Source organism: Sorghum bicolor, chromosome 10 (assembly GCF_000003195.3).
Source record: "Sorghum bicolor cultivar BTx623 chromosome 10, Sorghum_bicolor_NCBIv3, whole genome shotgun sequence".
Classification (NCBI taxonomy): domain Eukaryota; kingdom Viridiplantae; phylum Streptophyta; class Magnoliopsida; order Poales; family Poaceae; genus Sorghum; species Sorghum bicolor.
In genome coordinates this window covers 56,841,315-56,860,896 of record NC_012879.2, presented here as the reverse complement: position 1 = coordinate 56,860,896, position 19,582 = coordinate 56,841,315, and the positions used below count along the sequence as shown (strand labels likewise).

Here is a 19,582-nt window from a genome sequence, read left to right as displayed (position 1 = left end):
CAGACTCTATCATGGAGTCTAAAATTATTTATTACCTCGAACAATGTGGATTTGGAGTCTAAATAAGACTTGGAGTCTTATTTTTTCTACCTCTTTCTTCAATAAATATGCTGCCACATCAGCAAAATACCATAAATAATACGTAATTAATTGACTTGGACTCTGTGATATAAGCTCCGGCCCTCATGTTTCTTAAAAAGAAAAGTTTGGATAACTGAATGAGAAAGAAAAAGGTCAAGCGCATTAATTGTCAGCAGGGTACGTAAAATTGAGCTGGTGGTGATGCTTATGCCAGTCAACACTTGACTCATACACCTCTCTGTCCGTTGTCCGCTCAAACGATGACACGACTACGACGCTTGGAATCATTTTTTTTTCTTATCTGCCCAATTTTGCCACCATTTCTGAATTCTGATGTCCACACTACACCTTCGCGTGGACGACGCACGTAGGGAAGGTATCATCATGCCGCCAGGTCCCGCGCAAGCACAGCAGACAGCAGCCGCGGCTGGTCATCAACTGCTAGGAGCTAGCCCTCTTCCTGACTTTTTTTTTTGAGGAATATCCCTCCTGACCTTACAGAGTTATAGCAACGCGAGCTGCTGCTGCTACTACTAGTATCTTCTTGAATGCTAATATAAATCCCCTCATCGTCTGCCATCAGCTCTCGTCCGTGCTAGCTGCGCGCGATTCGATCGATCTGGTGAATTCTTGCCCTAAACTTTTGCCCTCGATCGCTTTTCCTCTTCCTGTCTCCCTCTTCCTCCCTTTCTCTTCCTCTAGATCAAGTACTAGATCTCGATCTGTTTCCTAATTAATTTGCGTTCTGCTATAACAAATCGAGATCGTCTGAGAGTGAGAGCACGAAAAGCAGCTAGGAGAGACCAGGACCAGAGAGGAGTCACAGAAGGACACCTACGCACGCGTTATTCTCAGAAATCAGAAACGCAGATTCATCAAGAAGTTCATCGGCATGGTGAGCATCTTATAACAATATATAGACAGTTAGACACATACATGCCGTATGAGTTTCCCCCTTTTACAAGATTAAATCATGTTCTATTTATTGTTCCACGCACGTAGGCGAAGGAGACCATCAAAGACTTGGAGAATCAGGTGATTGAAGACGGCATCGATGCTCTTCCACCAGTTCAGATGATGCCCGAACGTGAAGAACAAGATCCACTGATTCTAGTGGATCGGCGCATCAATTCGGTAAGTATTGCACAACACTCTACCTAAGAAACAAAAACACTCTCCAGTCTCCACCCCTTCTTCTTCCCTATCTCTCCCATCTACGCTTTGATAGAGCTTGTATCTACAACAAGTATTGTTCTAGGGGAAATGTATGGATGGATTTATATGCCAAATTAAAGCCCATTGCATGTATCTTTTCTCCTAATATTCCTCCCATAGATCAAAAGTTCACTGTTTTCAGCTGAGGTGTTGCCTGAATTTGATAACCTTTCCTGTAAACATGTGTAATAGGAAAAATATTATTTTTTGGAATCAGAATAATTTCATTTCTAGGTTCAATTCTAAGTAATGATTGTCTACATTTGTTTTTTCCAGATCACTCTTTGTAAAACTTGAGAAACATGACCATCTGACGTCGTCCTTTTCCATAACAAATTGTCATATGAAGTTTTTTTTTTGCTATATTCAACTATATCATCCTATATGCTTCTATTTTCATTGGCTATTCAATCTAGAAAGTTTCACTCTCAACACTATAGACATTTACCAATCCTTTGAAAACATTTATAAACAATGAAACTCCAATCCTGTTCATTGTGCTTTTTGCTTCGAACTGACATCTTTAATTAGAAAGATGCTTCGAAGCATACGAGGAGCATTTAAAATGACAACCTAATCTACCTAATCAAAATAAACGTGTGCATCGATTATCTTATAAAGGCACTCACAATGCAGACTCTATTATAGAGTCTAAAGTTATTTATTACCTCGAACAATGTGGACTTAGAGTCTAAATAAGACTTGGAGTCTTGTTTTTTCTACCTCTTTCTTCAATAAATATGCTGCCACATCAGCAAAATACCATAAATAATATGTAATTAATTGTCTTGGACTCTATAGTAGAGTCTTGCATTGTGAGTGCCCTAAGACTAGCTAGTTTGCAGCCTGTAAACACTTTTAGTTACTGAGTTAATTATTTGCAAACATGAGAGTTGGACCATTTTTTTGACACATATGCGACTGCATCCTTTTTTTTGGTCACTCAGTCACACTCATGCGTATGTTTGCAGCGTTTAATTTGGCTATTCTTGTCTCTTCGTGAACTCAATCGCTGGCAAGTACTTAAATAGTTAATATTTGCTACTTTTTTTTTGAGAATGCAAATTACTTTTTCGCACCATGCATTATTGTTGAATACTCATGTAGCATCCTAGCTTTTGTCTTCTATATAAATCTCAGAACAATGTGATTAATTAATTATTGCTGATAGTGCTTATATGGTGTGTGCGAAGAATGAACATATATGTGCAATATATGGAACAATCATGGGGAAGCATTATTCTACACGTTGTATATATTTATTAGAAAATATAGAATTGTAGTATTATATTAGATAAATTTACTAATTGTAAAAGATCATCCCTATACAGGTCCATACTACATTGGTCCTTCATATTATATACATAAATGCACCATGATAATAGAGTAAATGCCATGTATAACATGCATGCATGTTTGCGTCTCTGCCATTTGTATATAAGCAGGTTACTTATGGGGGCGTCATTATTGCTGGCATCAACATGAACCCTGGCAAAAATAAGTCCCTCAGGTGCTGGCTCATCGTCACTGCCTCTGCGATGTTTCTGACCAACTATATATATCCAGCTGCCCCAAAATTCCAGCTGAGCCCTCTGGAGCCGATGGTCATTTTCACGATGTTCATGTGTGCAATCTTGCTTGTTTTTCGCACCATAAAAGAGATGTGACCGAGAGCGCTTCGATCGTGTTCATGCTTCGCACCGTCGTTCAGAATGGAACCCCAAAAGTCCTACACTAGTAGTATCGCGTCCTCCAAAGTGTGCATGATGAAATGAACCAGAACCAGACTGTGTGTGTAACAATAACTCCAGGGACCATATGATATGTTTGGATGACTCAATGCCCGGCCAGTCCTAGAGCACCTGTCTCTTCGGTGGTTGTTTATTTGCTTGTAAACTTCCTACATACAGTAGTTTATTCAAGAGTATTTGGCAAACGATATACTGTGATTATTCGAAGATTTGAAATTCGAACTATGCTTATGTTTAGTCTAGTTTTAATTTGCTCAACACATGGAGTTATATTATACTTTTGCAGGTTTACAAATACCACCTGATGATAGTAGTGTAAAAAAATGAGGATATGACATCGCTTCTATTTGAGATATACTCCCCTACTTATAGATTTGTCTAAAGTATTTTTGATCAGATTTATAGAAGAAAGTATCAAAATTTAGAACACTATTTGTTCAATCATGAAATAAATGTTACAATGTAGTGTCAGGCGTTAAATATTTTTTCCTAAACTTGATCAAAGTTACAATAGTTTTACGTACGGCAAACCTAGAAGTAGCTATATTTTGGAAAGAAGGTAGTATCATTTGGAAACAAAAAAAAAACCCGGATATACCATCTATTTGCAAAATACGATATACCAACAATTGACGCCGTTTGTAATTTATTGTTAACCATATACCAGTCACTACAGCAATATATTATTACAATATAATGAATATAAGTAAATTATTAATTCAAAAAATATGTTTGAGTTTATCATAGTTTTTAAATTCATTTTTTTCCAATCGATCTTGGATGAAGAAATTATTCAAACTAAAGTTGTAGTACTTGACAATATTTATAACTTTTCTGCCTAATTAACCTTTTCATTTAAATTTATTTAGGATCCTAAATATTAATTTTAAATTTCTATAAAGCGGATACAAAAGAAAATGTAAAGTGAATACTCGACCCGAAAGGATTCCATAGGCTTGTTTTTTTTATTGCCGAGAGAAGACGTGTAGGCTTAGGCTTGTTTAGTTCCAAAATTTTTTGTAAAATGAACATTGTAGCACTTTTATTTGTATTTGATAGATATTGTCCAATTATAAACTAACTAGGCTTAAAAGATTCGTCTTGCAAATTATAGGTAAACTGAGATAATTAATTATTTCTTTTATCTATATTTAATACTCAATATGCCGCAAGATTCAATATAATGAAGAATCTGAAAAAAATTCCAAATTTTTTTAAAACTAAACGAGGCCTCTGATGGTCAAGGATATGCATGAGGTGAACTCGTCACGGATCGAGCGTCGTCCCTACGTCGCCCGATGATGGACGGCAATTTTTTCAACGTTCTTTGTGCTTAGGGATGAAAACGATCGAAAATGATTGATACGAGTCTAAATCACTTTTGTTTTCATTTTTTTCTCAAAAAAAGAATCGGTACGATATTATGGAAAATAAATACGGTGTCAATATTCTGGTAATTTTGAAAATGATAGTAGTTGATCGAAATATATTGAGAACGATTGGAATCCAGAACAATATCCTAAAAACGATAAACACGTCAAACCATCAAACATGAAAAAAAATCTATATAACTCGATCTATCTTACATGACAATGATAAATAAAGCCAAATTGACAAGCTGAAACGACACAGTTCACACCATTTTAGGTCCGTAGCAAACCACGCAACATTACAACAATTTTTAACAAAGCCACAATATAACAATCATGTTTCAAGTTGACTCGACATAGCATATTGATGAAACATGAATTATTAGAGTTCCTTTTGGAGATTGTAGCCTGTAAGCTTCTTAAAGATGAATGTCAGACATGTTATTAATTAAAGACTTTTGAATCAGTAATTATCAACGGTAAATTATCAGTTAAATACGAAAATCTTCGAAAACGATCAGAAGAAGGTAGAATCATTTTCGCTTTCACTTTCGATTATTTTTATCGTTATCGTTTTCGTTTTTTCATTACCATTATCATTTTTATTTAGGCCTAAAGATCGAAAAAAACTCAAAAACGAGTTTCGAAAATCGGAGATCATCCCTACTTGTGCTCAATTTCTTCAGCCTATCCGTCAATCACCAATTGTTTTTTCAAAGCCGCAGTCAATGACATATTCTGCCGACATCGATCCGAATGTTCTTGTTTCCGCAGCCGCAACACCTAGAAAAAAGTTCGTTAATCCCGTGGTCACGCACGCTAGCTACTGCAGCGACATCTCTGCTGACGCGGCTGTCACGTACTGTAGTTGAATTGGCTGCAGCGATGCCGATACGGCAGTTTAGATTCATTTTTTCCATTTAAGTATTGTAGTATTTTTGTTTATATTTGATAATTATTGTATAATCATATATTAATTAGGTTTAAAAGATTCGTCTAATAAATTATATACAAATTATATAATTAGTTAATTTTTTATCTATATTTAATATTCTATATACATGTAACACATAGAATTTGATAGAATAAATAATCTTAAAAAGTTTTTGAATTTGAGACGTGAACATAACGGCTATTTCATTCGTACAATATCGATCTGTACGTACTTTTCCGTGTCCTATATATACCTACCACAGCGTGACAGCGCGCACGGCCGCAAGACGCCTACGTGCGTGCGGATCGCGAGGAAGCTTCGTCGTCGACGTACGTCGCCGGTGGACTCGTGTGATGTTTAACGGTGCAATACGTAAGCGCATGACGAAATAATTATGACGCAATATATACATGTTTGTTTCCTATAATAACCATGTAGTACTCCATGTATTATTTCTGAATTTTTTTCGTAACACAAATAGTATACTCCTAAATACTCCCTCCGTCGTCCCAACGCGGTTTCGTGCCTTCATGGAAGCTTCGTGATGATATCGACTTGCTCACTACAATCCCACACTGTAACACATAAAGCTGCCCTAGCTATAGCTCGATGTGTGGCTGTGGCCTGTGGGCCGTGTATATAGCAACACCCCACTCGGAAGCCGCCTCACCGGCGGCGAGCTGCCAGCAGCCTGCCACTGCCAAATCTCTAGAACCGTACCGGTGATCCTCCGTCCATGGAAGGCGCGAACGACGACGGCGCCACACCGCGTCCAGCGGCTGATCGAGGCAAGGAGGAGAAAGCGCCAGCCCCACCACCACCGCCACCGCCGCCGATCTTAGGCGAGCTCAACGGCGGGCACCGCCGAGGGCAGAGGAGGCCGCTCCGCCGCCGCGTCCGCGTGAGCCTCCGCGCTCTCGCCATACTGACGATGGCCGCGGCCGCGTGCCTTGTCGTCGCGGAAGCTCTCCTCGCCGTGCCGCCCCCTTCGGCGGCTCCGTGGATCTTCACGGCCTTTGTCCTCTGGATCATCGGCAAAGGGCTGCTCTTCCTTTCGTTCATGAACTGATGACACACGTGCAGTCGGCTGTATGTGTGTGTGTATATGCTCGCCCGCGCGCGCGTGCCGGAGGGTTGCATGCCGGTTGCCGTACGTACACGTGCAGTGGCGGATGCGATCGGCAGCAATAGCTCTGGCATTTGGGGGTCTCTCGTCTCTTATTCCTCCTCGGCATCCTCTTGTCGATCGATCTAGAGGCTAGAGCTATATATTGCCGCCGGTACATCACTGTATCTTTTCTTTTCCTTGCGCAGGTTAATAAAAGACTCTTTACATGTAGCGCGCCGACTATAGAGTATGTATCTTGTTCATCTTTTCATCGGATCTTTGCATGAATTCATACAGCAAATTGATATGTATGGCAGAGCACTACACATCCGATCCAGCATCGTTTATATATTACCGTTTCGATGGTCATCTTGCTCCAGCATCGCGATCTTCATCTCCTTCAGTCTTAAGAAATCGGCACCGACTAGATGCAATGCAAGAGCATCTCTAAGGTTTTGCATTTGAGTAATTTGCCAAAAAGCTCCAAAAGAGGTATCCAACGGTTTTGCATTTGTGTCACACCCATATTTTAAGAACAAAATAGGATGCATAAATGACTCATATGTGCCTCAAAATCAGTCGCACACATAAGTAGACAAATCTAAAATGTACCATTGCAGTGTTTATTACATAGCAGAACATAATAAATCACATAGTCTTATACAAAAATGATAGCAAGAAGTAAACAACACTCTTGACGGAAGCTCCACACAGGGACACTGTTGACTGGTTGACTCCAAACCTAATACTCATAGCGATAGTCCTCATTCCAATCATCATCATTAACATAACCTGAGGTGTTGGGAAATTGCAAGAGTGAGCACATATCATACTCAACAAGTATAACCAGGGGTTCATGAGGCTCAAATAGCTGACACTGGTTTGACTGCATTTAGTTTTTAATAGTGGATAGCATGTTCATAATTATATAACAAATGTCAAGGTAGCATAAATAATCCATTAATCTCATGATCAAGTGTAAGCATAATTAATCTCATAGCATAAACGATAATCAAATGAACATAATAACATAATAACCTCATCATCTTAATGTAGATGCCCCCAAAGCCGCTCCTGACCGTGAGCTCGGCTAGTATACTAGTTTTAACACTCTGCAGAGGTTGCACATCTTTGTCCATGAGTCATGATTTACTCTTTCGCCCAAGGTAGCTAGTCTCTTAACCCCCTTCCTAGGGAGGTCGGCAGGGATCACTATGAAGCCTTTCAAAAGTTCGTCTAACATGTTAGGGCCGCAAGGTTTTCTTTGCGAGCAGATATAGATACCCCCTTCCAAATGACACAATAACGCGCAGCCTATACACATAGGGACAGGGGCTCGCACTATACCCGTGTCGGTTCGGCCCCTCCGCCCTTTCGGATAACCTCTAACAAGCTAGAAAAGGTCTCCATACTCAGCTAAAGCCAGAGCCATTATAGCCCTCATGGTTGCACTGTTATCCCGGGTGATCACGTACAGACAAGATCTTATACAGTTATTTGTCATTCTTTTATGTTCATTGCATAGCTATTAATCATCTTACAAGATCATGGATTATATCAAGCACTAGCACATCTACACAAAATGCATATCAAGTAGGTAGCAAGGAATCCAGGTAACAATCATCTATGATTTTGCTAAGGTCGACAAGGTGAAAGTATGCATATGATATATATGTGTATTTATAAGTGAATAGGTAACAAGGATGATCCCAAGTTATACTTGCCTTGATCAAAGCTCTCCTGAGCCTGCTGGTCCTCAAAGGTTTGGTCTTGATCACCAACGTACGGCTCACCGTCTATTCTCAAACATCAATCAACAACACGCAATCCAATGGAGACAATCATACACAAAGCAAACAAGATATAATTAGAACATTACACCAAACAGTGGTAAAACAAGTATAAAAGTTTATGAAAATATTCTACGCAGCGCTACGATCACACAAACGTAAAGTTCACAAAAATCAGAATTAAAACGTAGAAGTTATGAATTTTCTAAGATTTCCTATAGAGAAATAATTAATTGAATGCTACTGCAGAAACGAAAAGTTTCAAAATACTTCTAACATATAGAGCTCGTAAATACGAATCTAACGAAATTTGAATGGACAAAAACGGAGTTAAAATATTTTATGAGCATTATAAAATCGATGGCAAAACTATAAATATCTGAAAACGTAAACTGAGTTGAACGAGACAGGAATACGCTTTTAAACTTAGAAAACGTAATCTTTTCTAGGGCGTCAGGGACCGCGGGGTAATTAGAGAAAGTTTCTAGGGACTCTTTATGAAGTTTACAGCCGAAAGGGTATCTTCTTTTGGAGACCGTTGGATCGCCATCCGACGGCCCCGATCAAAACAGGGGCAACGGCGGCGGACCGGCCGGAGTTGCGCCTCCCCGCGGCGGCGCCATGGGAGTGCTCGCCGGAGTCCACCGATTCCTTGATTCTGAGCGCCAATCAACGAAAGAACAGTACCAACGCACGGAGGAGCTTACCCCGAACTCGCTAGGGCAGCTGGCTTGAGCTGAGAAGGCACAGAGATGTCCTGCGACAGCGGCGGCCTAGCTTGAAGCTTTGCGAGATCCAAACTTGATGAAAAGTGACGGCTAGGGTTGCTAAATCGCGCGGAGATACAAAGGGGAAGCTGCAGGGTTGGGGAAGACGTTTTATAATGCTCGGTTGACGCATTAGGCAAGGATTATCCCGCGGATTTCGGGATCGAGTCGGTCGGGGGAAAGAAATTGTAACACCCAAAATTTGGCTCTTTTAAAAATAGAAGAATTTGGATTTATTAAATAATTTTGTGAGCATAAAAATATAGGAAAATAAATAAACTTTGGGAAATTAAAATTTAATAGAAAATTAGAAACACGTTGATGCATTCATACTGCAGCACTTAATTTTTGTGATGTGTGAATTTATGCAAAAGAATTTTTTGTTCAAAATTCAAATTTGTAAATGCTTTTTAAAACAAGTTGAAAAAAAATAAAAAAGGGGAATCCATCTCTCTCCCTTCCCCCTCATTTTCGGCCTGCTTGGCCCAATTCCAGCAGCCCGCCAGCACCCTAACTCCCTCTCTCTCTTCCACTGACGAGTAGGGCTCACTTGTCAGCTCTATCCCTGCCCCCAAACCGTCGCCCCGAACCTCTCTCTCGGTTGGAACCACCAGGCCGAAGCCCCCGCGCCCACGACCTCTCTCTCTCTCCCCTGCAAAGAGGTACCTCTTTACTTGCATGTGTAAAGAGGTAGCTTTATGCAAATGAAACTAAGCCTCATCCTTGATTTATCTATATGCATATATATTGTTATCCCCTTCCGTAGGGTAAGGTTGGATTTGCTGAGTACTTTGTACTCACCCTTGCTTTATTAAACAGAGGAAGATCCGGACTTCGATCCCGAAGTGGCGTTCGAGTAAGGTCGTGTCTGCACCCAACTAAGCCTGTGGCATTGGGACTTGTCAGATGTTCGGTTGTGATATCGTTTGTTTCTGGGTCCTTTGGACCTATGTTGTATTTTGGTGTCTTATTATTATAGCGTGCCTTCATTGTCCACGCTTATCGAGACTACTGCGCTGAAACTTATCTGATGTAATAAATGTGTTACTAGCCTCCTAGGACTAGTATTGTATCACATTTGAGTTCCTGGTTTACCAGGGGCGCTTCAAAAGGGTAAATCATGACTCAAGGGTAAAGATGTACAACCTCTACAGAGTGTTAAAACTGGTATACTAGCCGTGCTCACGGTCAAGAGCGGCCTTGGGGATTCTTGCATCAACGGTGATGATTCTTGTGTGTTAAATATGATCATTATTTATTGTTTAATACTTTACATTATTTATGTCACATTGATCATGAGATTGTGGGATCTATACAATCTAGTTGCTATACGTGTGGAGTTCGACATGGACTCACTCTTGCTATTTCCCGACACCCCTCAGGAGAAGTTTTGGGCTTGTGATCAACCAGTCAGTTGGATCCTGTAGAGTGGAGTTAATACCCGAAGTTGGAGTTATTTATCCGCTGTTTGTTATCAAAGGTTATCTCTTTTATACTAAGTATGTTATATATTTATGCATTGTCTTTTGATATTACCCCTTATTTGTAGCTATATGTGAGATTTGACTTCTAAAACTCACATATGGTGTGTATCTGATTTTGTCCTTAAAATCGGGTATTACATGTGGTGGACAGAGCGCTACTTGCTACTCTGGTATGTGTGTGGCCTTGCTTTGAGTTCTGATGTTGTGAGCGTGTGTTGGATATGTGTCCTGGCTCCCCTTTTATAGTCTCAAGGGGTCACAGGGTTTTTACATATGTTGACCGATGATCTACTCTTTGTAAATGGTAAAGTCACAGTTCCGACCCTGTGGAGGCTTGCCCATCTCGTCCTTGGGGCGTGGTTGACGGTATGGTTGCTCCTGTGGGGGGTCGCCGAGCCCTGTTGAGATCGTGGGGGTCGGGTCGGTGATACTGCAGCATGTCCTGTAACAGTAGGAGAAGATAGCCACAGTGACACAGGCTAATCTCTTCCATACCTCTTTTACTGTGAGGTCGTACTTACAGTGAAAGAGGTAAGGCTACATAGTGGCCGGGGTGGTTGGAACAGTTGCTGCCATGCCCTGCCGCAGTATGGGGATCACATCGTATGTCATGTCGAGACTACGGCCATCGTGCGTTGGAAGCCTGGCTCCGAGATGGGGGCTCGGGCGAGGCGGAACTTGCGCCTAAGGCCAAGGGGTCGGGCGAGCCGGAGCCTGCGCCTGAGGCCAAGGGGACGAACGAGACGGAACCCGCGCTCGAGCCATGCTGATCTCGGGTGATTTGCCTTATCTCCTTTTTGCGATTTTTATTTTTTTAATTTGAGTATCCCTTTTTATGCAGTATGTGCTTCCTTAGTTTCAAATTATAAATTGTTTTAATTTTTTAAAAAGTCAAAACATCTTAAATTTAATAAAACTATAGAAAATTTTATAAAAATTTATGACATCAAATAAGATACTATAAAATATAATTAATATAGAATCTAATAATACTTATTTAGTATTATAAATGTTATTATTTTTATTATATAATTTAGTTAATTTAATATTCTTCGACTCTCTAGTTAAATTAGAATAATTTATAGTTTAAGATGGACAGAATACACTGGATCTTCTATCCATATCATAGGCTAACTTGTCCATCCAACCACGAGTGACTAGCTAGCTATTGTATCAAGCGTCCAAGTCGAATGTAGTTTTTTTACCCCTAAAGGCGCATGTCCTCACAATGTGGGTCAGATGATTCGTATTGAGATTCGTACCTAGCAAGAAAGAGACAATAGGACACGAATCTCTGTCTAAGCCCCCCGGCCTGCTCGCCGACTACCGTCGTCCTTTAGTACTGATGTCGTTTATACCAAGAAATGTGATCAAGTATAGAAAGCTTTATTTAGGAAGCTTCCAAGAAGTAGCTTATTACTACCGGTTCCCTGTGGTTTTCCTGGAACCTTCAGTCCTATGTTTTGGTACCTATATATGTTTTTTTTCCTAACTGTATATAAAAAAAGGGAAATGGTCTCGGCGCTGCGGTAAGCCAGTGACTGGAGTTAGTTCTGGCTTATAACTCAGACAGGGAAAGAAGAGAAGGGAACAAGGTATCGACGGCGATGGAAGGCGAGAACGGCGCCAGACCGCGTCCGGCGGGTCGCGGCCCTCCCGCCCCGCCTCCGCCGCCAGGTCACGAGGAGACTAACGGCGGCGGCGGGCACCGGCGTGGTGGGCAGACGAGGCAGATGATCCTGTGGCCGCGGCGTCTCCGTCGCGTGGCCGTAGCTCTGGTCATAATGATCGCGGCCGCCGTCTACCTTCTCTTCGCCGAGTTTCTCGCCGTGCCGCCCATTTCGGCCGCGTGGTTCTTCGTGGCCTTTGCGCTGTGGATCATCGGGCTCAACATGTTGTACTCCTGGATGAACTGATCGACGCGCGCCAAGGCGCAGATCAACTGATTTCAGGTTGAGCTTTCAGCTAAGTACAAAAAAGTTCTCCACGCGGCCGGAACCCCGGCCGGCACCCCGCCGGCCGCCAGGGTTCACGCGCTAGCCTGTCTATTCTCGCGCCACCCCGCCTGCGCGCCATGCATTATAACATGTAATATAGCTGAGCTCAATCCTTTTCTTGAGCTGATGGACTGATGGTCATACAAAACTCTGTCCTTTTTAGAGTGGTTTTTGGTTTATTTTAGTGGCAACTTGTTTATGTTCAAGTGTTTGTTCCTCTATCTTTGACGATTATACTGGTAGTCTGGCAGCACGCGCAACCAAAGCATCTCCGCTCTTGCAAAGAGCTTGCGGATTGAGCGTTAAGTGAGATTCAATCAGTTTCCTCGCGGAAAGACGGAAATTTCTGTGGAATAACCCTAGTTGCGTGTCCACCTCCTCTCCCCTTCCACAGTTCCACCCCAATACTTCGAGACGAAGCCATAAGGCCAGCGGCCGCTTGTTAGTTTCTGCCTCACCTATGACGTTTATTTCTTCTCTGCGTGGATCACCATTCACCAGTGACCGAGACCAGAGATCGAGCTAATTAAGCACAGCCCGCTCGGTCACGAACTCGATCACGATCGACATCGATCGACCGGAGGTTATATATATGATGCTTTCTTCAGTTGGTCTCAGTTTGATCGCAGTGATACATACAGTAAGCAAGTCACAACGCATAGCACAATCCAAATTAAGCAAGCAAAGTCGTTAGCCATGCATTCCATACTTGATCGCTACGTTGATTGCACTGGTGCGTGGCCAAAGATCTCGATAGGCGGCTGTAGGGAGATATACATATACTGACGCAGACTGTATAGATGAACTGCGAATGCACCAAACGTCAGACGACCTAGCTCGAGAGCTGCTATGTGAGACTTCACGGACGGCCGGTTTATCATTCTACTGATCACATATGTGAGCTCGAGCTGGCTTTGATGCTGCCACCTTCAGCAATCGGCAACAGCGTGCTTCAACTTGCCGTTTTTAAGCATGCATGGCCGGCCGGTTTTAAGAATTACCTACTAAACTGGACAAGCGAACGAATTTCTTTTCCTTTCGTATATACCCCTTCATTGAAATACTTGCCGTTTTCCCCAATTTATAAAGGCAGCCTTGTTCATTGGCCCTGTTTGCTTATCTCATGAGCCGAACTATTTCAGTGAACGAACAATGTTTTTCTCTTATAACAAATCAGTGAATAGTACTTTTCAGTAAAATGAAAGTTTGCAACCTGCTACTCCTTTTAATTTTTGTCTACAAATATATGAAAATTTTAATATCCAATCAAGAGCTAGCCTGGCTGCTTTAACTAGGACTAGGAGCATTAATTACTTTTATTTGTCCCCATAATTTGTCATGAAATATATTGTCTATGGAGAGAGTATTGTGTTTCAAGGATTATTAGTAGGCTTTAGCTATAACTAGCAAATATGCCCGTGCGTTGCAACGAGAGAAAACATCAAATGGATGTTACATATCCATTTATCCTTTTTATAAAACTTAAACTCTATAGTTTATTTTATTGATAATCATGACATCTATGGTATTAGATAGTTAACATTTACAATAATATATAGCTCGGAGACATATTTATTTAATAATAAAAATAGAAATTAGTCAAACCTTATCTTACTCTAATATTATCTCTTAATATACCTTAGTATTATATTAAAACATGAGAAGTTTGTTGCTAGTTTTATTTTTTTATTTAGATTAGGATTCCTATAAAATATGATATATCAGTTAAATGTACATGGATTATGAGCATATGGGCTTATGAAGTGTTCATATGACATAACAACACATTGTGCAAAGGTAGTAGAAGCATCCTCAGGCATAAATTTAGGTAAATTTTAGTAAATCAGTGCGATATGCAAAAATGGTGTTAAAACTTTTAGCACGAATCAAGCATCACATTAAATAGGCTACGATAAAATTTTTATAATAATTGGAGCAGGTAATTAATTTCAATTTTAAACTAAAAAGCACAGACAAGCATCTCCAACAAAAAAAATGTACTAAAATTTATCATATTTTTTGTTTACTGCATGGACTACATATGTGAATCTAAAAAAAATATTTAGTAATTTTAAATTTTTCGGTGAATTACTACGTATTTATCAAATTTCAACCGATCAATTTTACACTAAAAACCATAGGCAAGCATCTCAAGCAAAAAAATATACTAAAATTTATGATATTTTTTGTTTACTGCATGGATCTATATATGTGGAGCTGAACAAAATTTGTTTTATAATTTTACTACGCATTTATTAATTTTCAATTGATTTAAAGAATAAAAGAAAAGTAAACTAATAGGACAAACACTTTGCACCTAGACCCCTATGTTTTTCTTATTAGATGTGTACATAAGATTTTGAATTGGGAACCCTAGATTAATCAAAGTTTATTTTACTCTAATATTACCTCTTAATATACCTTAGTATTATATTAAAACATAAGAAGTTTGTTGCTAGCTTTATTTTTTTATTTAGATTAGGATTCCTATGAAATATGATATATTAGTTAAATGCATGTAGATTATGAACACATGAGCTTATGAAGGATTAGTATTTCTATTAATATGATACATCAGTTAAATGTATATAGATTATGAGCACATGGGCTTATGAAGTGTTCATATGACATAACAACACATCGTGTAAAGGTAGTATAAGCATCATCAAGCATAAATTTAGGTAAATTAGTAAATCAGTGAGATATGCAGAAATGGTGCTAAAACTTTTAGCACGAATCAAGCATCACATTAAATAGGCTACCATAAAATTTTTATAATAATTGGAGCATATAACTACAATTTCAATTTTACACTAAAAAGCACAGGCAAGCATCTCCAACAAAAAAAATGTACTAAACTTTATCATATTTTTTGTTTACTTCATGTATCTACATTTGTTAAGCTGAAAAAAAATTATTTTGTAATTTTTAGTTTTTTCTATGAATTACTACGCATTTATCAAATTTCAACCGATCAATTTTACACTAAAAACCATAGGCAAGCATCTCCAGCAAAAAAAAATATATTAAAATTTATGATATTTTTTGTTTACTGCATGGATCTACATATGTGAAGCTGAACAAAATTTGTTTTATAATTTTACTACTCATTTATCAATTTTCAACCGATTTAAAGAATAAAAGAAAAGTAAACTAATAGGATAAACACTTTGCATCTAGACCTCTATGTTTTTCTTATTTGATGTGTACCGAAGATTTTGTATTGGAAGCCTAGAAAATTTTTTATTTTATTTTTCTCTGGTTCCGGACGGAGGCAGACTTGCACCGATGCTCCTTACTTTTTTTATTTATGTGTACAGAAGATGTTGTATTGAGAACCTAGAAAATTGTTTATTTTATTTTCCTAGTAGGCGGACAAAACGGGAGGCGGGAGAGGCGGACAGAACGGGAGAACGGAAGGCAGACAGATTTTGGGGACTGAAACTGGGCAGGTGGATTTTTCTCCTTCCCGTCCTCCGGTTTAGTTTTGCTCAGGTGGGCCTGTATTGTACACGGGCGGGAGAGGCGGACAGAACGGGAGAACGGAAGGCAGACAGATTTTGGGGACTGAAACTGGGCAGGTGGATTTTTCTCCTTCCCGTCCTCCTGAGCTGGGTCGGTTTAGTTTTGCTCAGGTGGGCCTGTATTGTACACGGTTTGGGCTTGCCTGCTGGCAGCGACCTTAGGAACCGGCCCAGTTGCAAAGGTGGAAGAGGAACGACTTGTTTTACGCATTCCAATTCCCAGATAGTCCGTACCGCAAGAGTCGATACCTGCATAACAATTTAATGTCGTCGACTCGGAGAGCGGGGGCAGAAAAAAAAGGGCAGACTGAAATTTTGCCTCTTTATTAGTAGGTATAGATATATAAGCGGCAGATATAAATTCCATAGTTTTATCTTTTTTTTAGAGTAGCAAAATTGTAAGATTATCAGTTCCGTGAATTTTTGCTGGGAGAGTCAGATTTGGCCCAGAGAATAATTGGGCCCGTATATATCTCTTAATTTTTTCCAGCTCTGTTTGTGAAGAAAGTTGACTTGATTGCAGACCCTACAATAGGAGTATTCGACAAAAGAGCCCGGCCTGCGTCCTGGACTGGCCCAACTAAGCCTGTGGGCTGATGCTGAGTCTGGAAAGGCCTTATAGCTTTAGTAGGCTGGGCTTTAGAACGAATTCCTGATCCGGCGAGAATTAGGCTTTTTTTTTTTTGTGTGTGTGTGTGTCTATACTAAACCCATTGAAATGCTCAAAATTTTTGGAATCTTGGGTGAGTTATGAAATCAAAATTTTTGGATGCTTGATACTCTTTTAAGCTCGGCCGTCAGAACTCGAATTTTCACCATTAGATTCCGCAATGAAACGTTTACTTAAATAATGGGAGAAGACAAATTTTGAATGCTAATCACTTTGGAAAACTCACCTTCAGGACATATAACTTTTCACACCATTAGATTCGTTGTTCTGCGACAAAGAATATTATAAAGTAAGCATAGCACGATTGTAGTATTATGAATGCATAATTCTTGAGAAAAATATAGAAGCTGATTATCATGGTATCAGGTTTTCAGCATGTATACATATACATATATCTGAATTAATATTCATGGTCGGAGTTTCACAAGTTTCCAAAAGTGGAAGGAGAACTCACCTTTATCAAGTGCTTGTCGTTTTGGACAGCTTAGTGCTCAAAGCACAACTTTTGGCATTAAATATTTTTCAAAAACAAGTCACAGATAATTATGATGTCTTCAGCCTAAATAGCTAAATAAGTAATTAACATCCATTGTCGGAGTTTTAAGAGTTTTCAGAACCTGCGGGCTGGGCATCTCAGTTGAGTCAGGAAGCTGAAATTCATGTCTTTACTGAGATGGTATACGCCTATACGGTAATCCCCGTAAAATTAACAGCATATAGAAGCTACAAAGCCATGGAAAGACCAACACATACTACCTTATTGGAACAGCTCCAAATCTTCCAAAGTGCTTGGTGCGATGTCTATGGACAGCAGTGATAAGTGATGACGCAATTACTCGCAAAAAAAAAAGTGATGACACAATTAGCATACAGCTGATTATCTAGGATACAAAGGGAGTAATAAGAACATAAAAGTACAGTAAGAACAATATGGATTTGTTTCTAGCAAAATTCTTGCAGTTGAGGGCAGATAAGTAGCGGTGGTATGCCGACTGACCTGCAAACTGAAGCAGAAGGGCTCCATGGAGCGAGCTGAGCTATCTGAGCTCGCACAACACGCTCAACAAACTGTGGTTGCTGCCGAAGTGCAGAAGGAAAGGGAACTAAGGATGCATGGATTCAGAGGCTTGCCAGTTGCTGTGGTTGTGGCTGGAGAACCTCAAGGAGTTCTAGATATGGACTGCTTTCTATATAGTACCAAGTCGTCGCCAAGTCAATACTGCCATGCCAAGTCGTCGCCAAGTCAAGTCAACTAAGGAAACGATCTAAAGAAATTAATGCCAACTCAGGCTCAGAGGTCATTGAGTCTCAATTTTTTTTTCTTCACCGAATAACGCACCCACTCATCTCCCTTTGCTGTTCTGAGAGATTGAGAGTTGGGTCAAGCAATTCGCCAGAAATATGTCTTCCAATGTCAGTCACTATTAATATATGGCCCACTTATCACTCACACAAAGTTTTTTGGTTTCTGTGCCTAAGCTGGTTGTAACCTTACAGCCTGCTTCTCCTCTCGTTCTTCCCTTCTCTCCTCCACCTCAGCATTTAGCCAGCTTACAGCCTATTATAATACTTACTCTAAGAGACTGACATTGAAAGACATATTTCTGGTGAATTGCTTGACCCAGACTACCTCAGGTGTTTGATTAGCCTCGCCTCCCCAAGCACTATCAGATTGGCCGGTATTCCCCATCTGATGGGGTCGGATTGACAACCGATTCACCCCAACATGTAGTTATCAGATTGGCAACTGATTCTCCTCAACCCATGGGTGTTAGGTTGGCCAGGCCTCCCTGACCCAACCTCATCAATGTATATATCAGGTTCTAGCAAATGATACTAAAACACTAATGTGCTTTTCTGTTAGATACGTAGTAACTCGCATTAGTGTTGTGATTTATAGCCTGGAGGTCCACTTTCTCTTTGGTGAATTACTAAATTAGCATATGCATGTAGTTTTGTGTCAGGTAACTTGTCATGCATGTCAGTATTATCTGTGCATACTTTGTTTACAAAGAGCTCTTATTTCCTACTGGTTCTATGAATGTCGGTCAGTCATTGCCCATTACTCACTTTATTAGCTTCATGTCGCTAACTTTCCTTGTAAGGCTTCAACCTAAAGATATATCCTTTCCAAAACTGAACCATTTAGATCATTTTAGCTCCATCTGTTGATTCAAGTACCAAATTGGTGATGCTTTCTTCCACAACTTGAACAAAAAGCATGCTTGCTTTACATGCTGCTTGGCTTGCACATCATGACAGTATCATTTAGCTCATTATAGCCCATTTTTTTATTGAAGTATAGAAGTTCACAAATTTGTTGGTATTTTTTAAAATTAAATTCATTGATAAAAGGCAATAGAGACAGTTTTGATTCCAAAGTACCATACATTTATATCTTTAAAACATCGCATGCATTTATATATACTTATCATTCTAGATAAAGAAGTTTGATATTACATTTCCATAGGTGCTTGCTGTACAACAACCAAGCTTAGATATTTATATAGTTGCATCCATGATAGGTAGCATTAATAAATAGAGAAGTAGTTGCTACATATTCGACAAGCAACAACTTCAGATCACCATTATCTTGTCACCATTTTGGTCAGGGCGTACAACTGCTGACTCATAGCATCCAACTTATCATAGAGCACTACTAGAAACTTAAAAATACCTGTTGGTTAAAGACAAACCAACAGAAAATTTTATATTTTCTCTTGGTTACATATGAACTATCAAAAAAAATACCAAGACATACAAAACAAATATGTTTCATGTCAGTTTTTCGGCTACCGACAAAACAATACAAAGTCTTCTTACGTGTTTTGGTGATACTGACACAAAAAAATCATTTTGACAAGCGCTGGAGAATGAAACGCGTAGCCAAA

The 19,582-nt window shown here is 39.7% G+C and overlaps 2 protein-coding genes and 1 long non-coding RNA gene across 3 annotated transcripts; 2 read left to right on the top strand and 1 right to left on the bottom strand.

The window, feature by feature from the left end:
* LOC110430860 lies at nucleotides 186–3,248 on the top strand. Its single transcript, XM_021448973.1, has 4 exons — nucleotides 186–703; nucleotides 845–976; nucleotides 1,084–1,215; nucleotides 2,742–3,248. The coding sequence occupies exons 2-4, from the start codon at nucleotides 974–976 to the stop codon at nucleotides 2,961–2,963; spliced, it is 357 nt and encodes a 118-aa protein (XP_021304648.1). The 5' UTR covers nucleotides 186–703; nucleotides 845–973; the 3' UTR covers nucleotides 2,964–3,248.
* LOC110431304 (nucleosome-remodeling factor subunit BPTF-like) lies at nucleotides 5,842–6,770 on the top strand. Its single transcript, XM_021450287.1, has one exon. The coding sequence runs from the start codon at nucleotides 6,088–6,090 to the stop codon at nucleotides 6,418–6,420; it is 333 nt and encodes a 110-aa protein (XP_021305962.1). The 5' UTR covers nucleotides 5,842–6,087; the 3' UTR covers nucleotides 6,421–6,770.
* Nucleotides 8,214–17,849, bottom strand: LOC110430975. Its single transcript, XR_002448423.1, has 3 exons — nucleotides 17,448–17,849; nucleotides 16,918–16,958; nucleotides 8,214–8,255 (listed from the first exon to the last, which is right to left on the bottom strand). It is a non-coding gene; the product is annotated as an uncharacterized LOC110430975 (long non-coding RNA).

Excerpts from the sequence above, each read along its gene's own strand:
- LOC110430860 (XM_021448973.1), top strand. Across the intron at positions 1,216-2,741 it reads TGGATCGGCGCATCAATTCG|GTTACTTATGGGGGCGTCAT; the intron begins GTAAGTATTGCA and ends GTATATAAGCAG.
- LOC110431304 (XM_021450287.1), top strand. The coding sequence starts at position 6,088 with ATGGAAGGCGCGAACGACGACGGCGCCACACCGCGTCCAGCGGCTGAT.